The 8,605-nt window shown below is 49.2% G+C and overlaps 1 protein-coding gene across 1 annotated transcript; it reads left to right on the plus strand.

Moving 5' to 3' along the window:
• The first annotated feature begins 5,310 nt into the window (after positions 1-5,310).
• Positions 5,311-8,200, plus strand: CERS2 (ceramide synthase 2). The gene is made up of 10 exons (XM_006900122.1): positions 5,311-5,483; positions 5,916-6,033; positions 6,206-6,324; positions 6,545-6,602; positions 6,711-6,761; positions 6,960-7,052; positions 7,183-7,311; positions 7,499-7,605; positions 7,720-7,873; positions 8,060-8,200. Exons 1-10 carry the CDS (start codon positions 5,311-5,313, stop codon positions 8,198-8,200), a joined length of 1,143 nt encoding a protein of 380 aa, XP_006900184.1.
• The last annotated feature ends 405 nt before the right edge of the window (positions 8,201-8,605 follow it).

Raw genomic sequence — 8,605 nt, forward strand, 5'->3', positions numbered from 1 at the left:
CTCGGCCCCGCCACCTCCGCGTCGCCGCCGCCGAGTGAGTCCGGACCCCAGCTGGGCGCCCCGGGACTTTGCGCGAGGGGTTGGGTGCGGAAGGACCACGGAAAAGTTCGATGAGTTGGGTGCCGCAGAGACGCGGCTCCGCGAAGAGGGAAGCTCCCGCTGAAGGGAGCGAGGGCCAAGGGGGCGAAAGGGACCCGGGCGCAGACCCGAGGGCAGTCGGACGAGGGGTGACCACGGCTGGCTCCGGAGCGCTGCCGGCCGGCTCATGGCGGCGGGGCCTAGGGGAGGGCGGGCCAGAGCGCTGCGCGGGAGCAGCGGGGCTGCGAGCGCCGCGCGAGAGCTGCAGGGCTCCGAGCGCCGCCCGAGGGGCTGCCTGGCCCGCTGCCGCCTCCTCGGTGCGGCGCCACGAGCCCTTTCCTGGGCAACAGGTAGGAGCTGGCAGATCGGGGCGCCAGGCCGCCCGCGGTCGGCTCGATGCCTCTTTGTTGGAGTGGAGAAGCGCTCGGGGACCATTTGCCTGGCGGTGGGCCTGTGGTGCAGCCTCTAACGTGAGCAGGGACGGTGGCGAGAGTGCGAGTGGGGACTTGCTGCTTTTTCCTGGCCGGCCCGCGGTGCCCACCCCGGGAGGGAGGACCGAACCTCCATGTGCTTAACGGGAAACAGGAAGGAGTGGCTCCGGGTGTCCTACCCCGGCCCCCCAGGGCTAAGACTCCTGCTCCGTTATAGGGTGTGTGTTTTTGTATGTGTGGCCGGGGTGGCGGCAAGGGGATCTTCTCGGGAAACTAGTTTTCCGGGCCAAGCATGCTAATTACTAGCCCAGGGCTCTTTGGCAAGTAGGTTAATTGCAAATGTACGACATTAATCTTTCGTCTAGGTTTAGGGGTTTTTTTGTTCGCTGGCGTCCAAAGCCGGGCTCCTGGTTTAAAAACCTTATGTCAGTAGCCTGAAATTGTTAGGCAGTCGTGAACAGGGAGTTCTTACGTGTGCCTTAAACTCCTCTTCCCACAGCAATCTGTGACAGGCAGTCAGTCACCTCTCTCACCTGACTGGGCCTGAATGTGTGTACATCACTCACTCACTGGGCTTGTGTAATGGGCCCATTAAGGATAAGGACTTGTCAGCAACCCTGTCTTTCAGGGCTTGTTACTACCATACATTAAACCTACCCTGACTCTGTTCTGAATAGAATTTGTCTCTCCAGGTGCTCTGTACCCTATCCCTAAGTAAGGCCGCTGGTGAACTTTCCCCTTGGGAAAAAGGGGTTTCTCTTCTGTCACTGGTCCGACTGATTCTCTACCGTGTCCTTCAGTATCTGCCTCTTCAGCTTTCTGACTTCCCAGACCCTGGGGCTGGTGGTTGGGAGGGTTGTCCACTGTGTTTGGATGTGTTGAAGCTGCAGGTGAGGCATCCTCAGAAAGTTAGTTACTGGCTAGATTAGGCCCGTGGACCACAATTTTTGATGCTGCCTGACTCTACCTCTCCTGCAAACCAACCTGAATTTTTTGGGCTCAAACTGTACACCTCTTCTTGGCTTCATCCATTGATCACACACAGCCTTCTGGTTCCTGACCCACTGCTGTTGTTTGAAAAAGTTTTCAACAAGGAAAAGTATTCAGACTTCATCATCTGGTGTTTGTAGATTTTCTGGCTTTAGTGGAAGATTGAAGCCTTTTGGACCTTCTCTTTGCTAATCTCTCTCCTCTTGCTGCCTCCTTTATGTCTTCCTCAGTTATTCAATGAAGTCCTGAGAGCCACTGGAACTACGTACCATTTAATGAGAATCTCTTCCTCACAGGCTCAAACTTCTGCTCTCCCAGCCATCTGGTTTGGGTCCATAAACCCCCATGGAGACCCTCTGTTTCTTTTTATCCTCCTGTGAGGGTCTGTGGGATTCAGTCAGTGAGGGCAAAGGGTGGAGGCTGGGTGGATCCCTGCTCAAGTTCCAGGTAATCCAATACCCATGAAATCCTTGCTTTGCTGGCCCCCCTCCAGCCTGTGTCTCAGTGGCGTCTCTATCTCTGAAGCAGGTGTGCCTGTGAGAGAGACAGACAGACACACACACACACACAAACACAAATACACTGTTTATGCATGTGGGGTAAACTCTTAGTGGAAAAGTGTCTGTAGAGAAAAAAAAAAAAACACAAACAAAAAAAAACTGGCCTGAAGGCCACAGGGGCCTGGGAAAAGTCTTCTCCCTACTTGTGTGCATATCACCTTTGGTTACTCTAGCCTCATGTTTATGGGGTCCCTTGCTTGGCTTGGTGTGCAGGGCTCAAGATGCTGCCATGGCTTCCATAGAAGCACTGATTGACTCCTTGGGAATTTGTAAGCAGTTTCAGCTGGGAGCTCCAATTGTCTTTTCTCTATCTTGAGTCTGGTGCTTCTCCCTGCTTTCCCAGCCCCACTTGAGAAGATGCAGATAGTGTGCCTCTGCTAATGGAAATACAGGGCAGGAAAAGACAGCTGTGGTTACAGAAAGCCTCAGATCCAGGTGTAAGAGAAAGCTGCCATTAATTTGCATCCAAACATGTTTTAAATCTGTTGTTTTTAGGGTCTCTATGAGTCATGCTAAACTCCACAGGACTTAACAACAAAACATCACACACACCTTTTCCTCTCCCTGTTGCTGTTTTGAAGGGTTGAGACCTTTGCCCTTGTTCACATTGACACTTGCAGGTCTCTCCATCTTCTCACTTTTAACAGGCTTAAGATGGTTCAGGGTCCCGGGGAGAGGGACTCCATCTATAACTCCCATGACCCCTGCTAACTCTCTGAATCCTTAAGTCTCTGAATGGTGCTGGTAAGAAAAACTTCCCCTGCCAGATGCTACTGACCAGGATATGGATAGGGACCAATGTCTAGACTTGTATATACCCTGACTTCCGATCTCACTGGAGCAGCCTGGTGACTATTGGGTATATTTTACCACGTTTCATCAGGCTAAGCAGTAAAAATGGAAGAGGAGTGTGCTAACACATTTGGCATTCTGCTCAATCCCTTTTCTGCTCAATTTTCCATCCCTGTCCTTTTCCTTTGACATTTTCTACAACTTTTTTTTTTTTTAATTTAGTGGTTGTAGGGGGTAGGGGAAGCATACACATGTGACTGTGTGGGTAAAGTCTTACTGTGGATAATTACATTTAATTTTGTTCACTTTAAAAGGCGTCCAGCCTCTTTAACTAATTAAATATTTGTTCTGGATAAATTAGAGGTTGGGGCAGTGCCCTGGGGGTAATGTGCCTGGATGAGGAATGTATGTTCTGGGGGGAGGAGGTAGAGCGAAGGTGGAGCTGAAGATACTTCATTGTCAGTGCTGACCTCTGATTTCACCCTGAGCAAGCAGTGACCAAGAGGGGGAAGCTGAGGGGAATGCCAGGTTAAAGTCCTTGAGCTGGAATACTGACCCGTGACAGGGCTGAGAGGGATTTCACAAGTGCTGTTCTGGTGCACTGGGGGCGGAGCTGCTAAAAGAACAGCCCAGCTATGACCTGAGGGTTTAGCCCTCTGTCAGCAACACCCACTGGCCTCCAATTCACAGCAGAGAACAATCTCCCTGACTTTTTCTCTTGACTGAGAGAGGTACATCTTCATTCTGCATCAATTTTTAGCCTCTATGTTTGACTAGGGAGCTCTGGTGGCTTAGTGGTAAGGAAGTGTGCTGCCCACAATAAGGTACACAATTTCAATCTATCTGCTGCTCCACAAGAGAAAGATGGGCAACCCTTTCCCAAGTGATTTACTGCCTCTGAAAACTTGCTGGAGGGTCAGCTCTGGTTTGGTTCCTACTCCATGGTACAGAGCAACAACTTTTGAGTGGTGGGTTGAAGGTCTGGAAGATCCCACCCTGGCCCTCCTTCTGCATTACTTCCATTGGTAGGACTGCAGGCACTTAATTGGACCCAGCATCTTTGACTCAGACCCTTCACCCCATGAGCCACAGACCACTCTCTCCCTCAGTCATCACCATGCTACGGTTCTTTTGGCAAGAGGAAGGTAGGGAATAATACAGCAGGTCCTAATTCTGCCTGATGTCTAGCTGTGCTGTCTTGTTTCCCCATCGCCCAATTCCTGTTTGAAGCTCTGCCTTCACTTTCTGTAGACTTCAGGTGGTGTAAGGACTGTCTGATTTGGCATGAGGGATCAATCTAGTGAAGTGGTTTAATGTTCACATTGTCCTGGAGTATCATTTGTTGTGTACTGTGGAGTCAGAACTGACCCATAGATGATCCTCCAGTGGGTTTACAAAGTCAGTTAATCACACAGGAGATGGCCCAACCTTCTCCCACGGAGCAGCTGGTGGCCTCGAACCGCATGCCTTTGGGATTGCAGCACAGCTTCTTGACACTAGGCCACTAGAGTTCCCTTGAGTATTATTTATGGGGATATAATTTTCCCTAGCGATCTGCTGCCCAGGTAGGTTGTAAGGAGGAAAGGGAAGTTTGTCCCAGCTTTGTAGTCTCTGTTTTGAGTAGTCTCTCAGGGAAACTTTTGGTTGTGAGAGAAACTTTCGGTTGTGAGATGACTTGGAGAGTTGAAAGAATACTAGGAGAGTTGAAGAGGGTGGCTAGGGAAGAGGAAGAGGTAAAGACAAGATGCCTCCAGCTTTGCTTAGACCCTGCCTGTTCTCTAGGTTAGGATAGCAAAATGATGGGGAGACCTCTGAGGTTAATTGCAGGGATCAGGACAGGCTAATGCATGTCTGTTCTTTCCCCCGTTGCACTTCTTGTGTTAGCCTCACCTTAAATGAAAACTCACCTATTGCCATTCAGTTGGAATCAACTCATAGTTGACTCTCCAGTTTTTGGCGGCTGAAATTGGATGACACTGCCCATTTTTCTCCTTTGGAACTGCTGGTGGATCAAAAGTTCTAGAGAGAGGGGCTTTCTTTAGGTTAGTACCATAACTTTTTACTGACTATGCCGCTGGAGCATCACCTTAAGTTGCTGTAAATAGCATGTTAGAATTGGAAAGCCATTTCTATAAAGGATGAGGAAATGAACTCACCTTAGGTTACACAGGAATATAAATGGCAGTGTTTTAAAGGTCAGTGTTTTAAATCCATTAGCTGCTGCATGGGAGAGAGCTAAGGTAGTCTGCTCCCCTTCAGATTTATGTTTCAGAAACCTGATGGTCACAATGAGTATAGAATTGACTTGACGGCACTGGTCAACTGTGTGATTGGTCAGTGATCCCACAGCCAAGACCAAATCCAAGCTTCTGAGTTTCTACCAGCTACTTTTTGATACACTATGAAAACCTTTATTTACCTTCCTCTTCTTGATGCCCTCTACTCTTTCTTCCCTTAGGATGCTCCAAACCTTGTATGACTACTTCTGGTGGGAACGGCTGTGGCTGCCTGTGAACTTAACCTGGGCAGATCTAGAAGACCGAGATGGACGCATCTATGCTAAGGCCTCAGACCTTTATATCACACTACCCCTGGCCTTGCTCTTCCTCATCATTCGATATTTCTTTGAGCTGTGAGCATACCAGCTTACCCTGTGCCTTCCCTGGCTGCTAGCAACATAATTTCTTGGCTTCAAGTTTGTCTCCTGTTATTTGGTCCAGTTCCTTGGTGTTCTGGCTACCCAGGTCCCTGCCTACTGTGTGCCCCTGACTGAAGGCACCATTGTTTTCCTGAGAGCTCTGCAACCCCAGTTCCTTCAATGGTTATTTGTTTTCACCCTCTTACCCTCCTCCCTGCCTTGCCAGTAGTTAACACTGGCAGCCTTGTCAGCTGAGGGTAGTCTGAGGATACTGGGGTTAAGGAGTTGCCAAAAAACTGGGGAAACTGAGGCCCAGCATGAAGTTTCCAGAATTTGCAGTCCTTGTCCCCTCCCAGTCTAGGTCTACCATGAAACTGAGGTGTTTCAAGAGAGCCAGACACCTCCTTACTCATATTCCTTCCTCAGTTATGTGGCTACACCTCTGGCTGCCCTTCTGAATGTAAAGGAGAAAACTCGTCTTCGAGCACCTCCCAATCCCACCTTGGAGCATTTCTACATGACCAGCGGCAAGCAGCCTAAGCAGGTCTGAGCTGCTGACCTTGCCCTGGGAGTTACTAAGTATTGGGAGGAGGGAAAAGGAATAGATAAGATTGGGAAACTGGCTCTAGTGGCTGCCTTGGAGAGGTTAACAACAGGAGAAGATGGGCACTGCCGAGTTCTAAAGCTGAAAGCAGCTGTCCCTTTTCCACGGCCAGGCAGAGGTGGAGCTGCTGTCTCGGAAGAGTGGGCTCTCTAGCCGTCAGATAGAGCGCTGGTTTCGCCGCCGCCGCAATCAGGACAGACCCAGTCTCCTCAAGAAGTTCCGAGAAGCAAGGTACGGGAGGTTGAACCAAGAGAAAGTGGGTTAAAGAGTAAAGTCTGATGTTTCTTCCAAGTGGGGTGGGCCATACTGTGTGGAAATGATAGCGAGGTCAAGAGTTGAATTTAGTTCTTACTCATTTTCCTGAAAGAAGACAGCCATAGGTGTTTAGGGATATTGGAGGACTGTGTCCTTTTGTAATCTATTTTCTAGCCATTTCTGTCTCCTCTTTCAGCTGGAGGTTCACATTTTACTTGATTGCTTTCATTGCTGGCATGGCCGTCATTGTAGATGTGAGTAGGGGCAGCTGCTGAGAGGTGGGGAGTTGATTCTCTGGCAGGGTAGGGGAAGGTCATAGAATCTTGGTTGCTTCTCTTTAACTGTGTAACATTTCTTTTCAGAAACCCTGGTTCTATGACCTGAAGAAAGTCTGGGAGGGCTATCCCATACAGGTATGAGAGGAGGGTCATGCTCTTATACCGGGGTGATGATTAAGGGAGTTGGTTTACTCCCCGTGAGATGGTCTCTGGGACATGTGGTAGAAGGGACTGGAATTAACAAACAGCATAATCTCAAGGACTGGGTTTGAAAAGCTGAGACTCTTGGATTCAGTTCCTCTGGGGCCCTTACCTCTCGCTCCTCTCTCCCAGAGCACCATTCCTTCCCAGTATTGGTACTACATGATTGAGCTTTCTTTCTACTGGTCTCTGCTCTTCAGCATTGCCTCTGATGTCAAACGAAAGGTGGGTCAAAGATTTAAGGTGTTAACCCTAGGAGCCAAAGCCCCTGGGGTATGAGGAACTGATGGTGAGGTGAGGAGGACTGGTGGGGACTGGGGAACAAGAACTTTCTGGAGCCTACTCCTTCTCTTAGGATTTCAAGGAACAGATCATCCACCATGTGGCCACCATCATCCTCATCAGTTTCTCCTGGTTTGCCAATTACATCCGGGCAGGGACTCTCATCATGGCTCTGCATGACTCTTCTGATTACCTGCTTGAGGTTAGGCTTCTTGGACCTTTTCTCAAATGTAGAGACTGTGGTGCAGAGTCCCCTATCCCCTCATCTTGGGGGCTTTTTCCTGGGAACAGACGTGGGGGAGACAACTAGTGCTGGTAACGAGTTGTATATATGAACGAACAAGGGAGCAGCAGTAGTCCATGATGACAAATTAGTGCTATTTATGCAGTCAGCCAAGATGTTTAACTATGCGGGATGGAAAAATACCTGCAACAATATCTTCATCATCTTCGCCATTGTCTTCATCATCACTCGACTGGTCATCCTGCCCTTCTGGTGAGCAGACCATACTCCTGTTCTTGTGAAGTCAGGAGTCTTTCCTCGCCCCTATCCCCATGAACTTTATCTCTCACCCATGTTTACAATTCTGTCTCCTCTCTGCTCCCCCAGGATCCTGCGATGCACCTTGGTGTACCCACTGGAGCTCTATCCTGCCTTCTTTGGCTATTACTTCTTCAATTCCATGATGGCAGTGCTACAGTTGCTGCATATCTTCTGGGCCTATCTCATTCTGCGCATGGCCTACAAGTTCATAACTGGAAAGGTGAAGGTTCTGTTGTATGCTGTAGACCATAATACCCTTAATCTACAAATTGTGCAAACTCTATCCCACCAACAGTCCTTTGAAAAACTATATTGAGGGTATAGATAGATCAAAAAATAGGCCTATTAAGGGGTATTCTTAAGAGATTTGAAGATATCACATAACCTTCTTTATCCCCTCCTACAGCTCGTAGAAGATGAACGCAGTGACCGTGACGAAACAGAAAGCTCGGAGGGGGAGGACGCCACAGTAGGGGGAGGACCAAAAAGTCGGCCCCTAGCGAACGGCCATCCCATCCTCAATAACAACCATCGGAAGAATGACTGAACTGTGGTCCCTGCTGTCCCAAAAATGACATCTAAAGCCAAGGAACTGCGCACTCCCCCCACAGGGTCACTTTACATTACGGGGAGAAAGGAGTGAAGAGAGTTCTCTGTGCTTCTCCTTTTTTCCCCATTGCCTTTAAACCAAATTCTAACCTACTCGTCCTCACATAGAAGGGAGGGTGGTTATATCCTTGGAGGGGAGGATTGTCTTATTTAACTCTCTCTCCAACTCGTCCATTCCACCGCTTGAGACCCTTCCTCAGCTCTAGGAATGGGGTTTACAACTCACATTCCTTATGCTTCAGAATCTGGCCCTAGCTATTTGCCTTTGACTTCCAGAGCCAAAGTTGTGCCTTATTGTCCTATTTGTGGGCCTCATTCTGCCAAAGTTGGACCATCTTCCTTA

Source organism: Elephantulus edwardii, unplaced genomic scaffold, assembly GCF_000299155.1.
Source record: "Elephantulus edwardii isolate Elephantulus edwardi_28Jun2011 unplaced genomic scaffold, EleEdw1.0 scaffold00273, whole genome shotgun sequence".
Lineage (NCBI taxonomy): Eukaryota > Metazoa > Chordata > Mammalia > Macroscelidea > Macroscelididae > Elephantulus > Elephantulus edwardii.

Coding starts and splice junctions, on each gene's coding strand:
- CERS2 (XM_006900122.1), top strand. CDS start 5,311: ATGCTCCAAACCTTGTATGACTACTTCTGGTGGGAACGGCTGTGGCTG. Junction 6,762..6,959: donor GGGAGGGCTATCCCATACAG/GTATGAGAGGAG, acceptor CCTCTCTCCCAG/AGCACCATTCCTTCCCAGTA. Junction 7,312..7,498: donor CTTCTGATTACCTGCTTGAG/GTTAGGCTTCTT, acceptor CTATTTATGCAG/TCAGCCAAGATGTTTAACTA.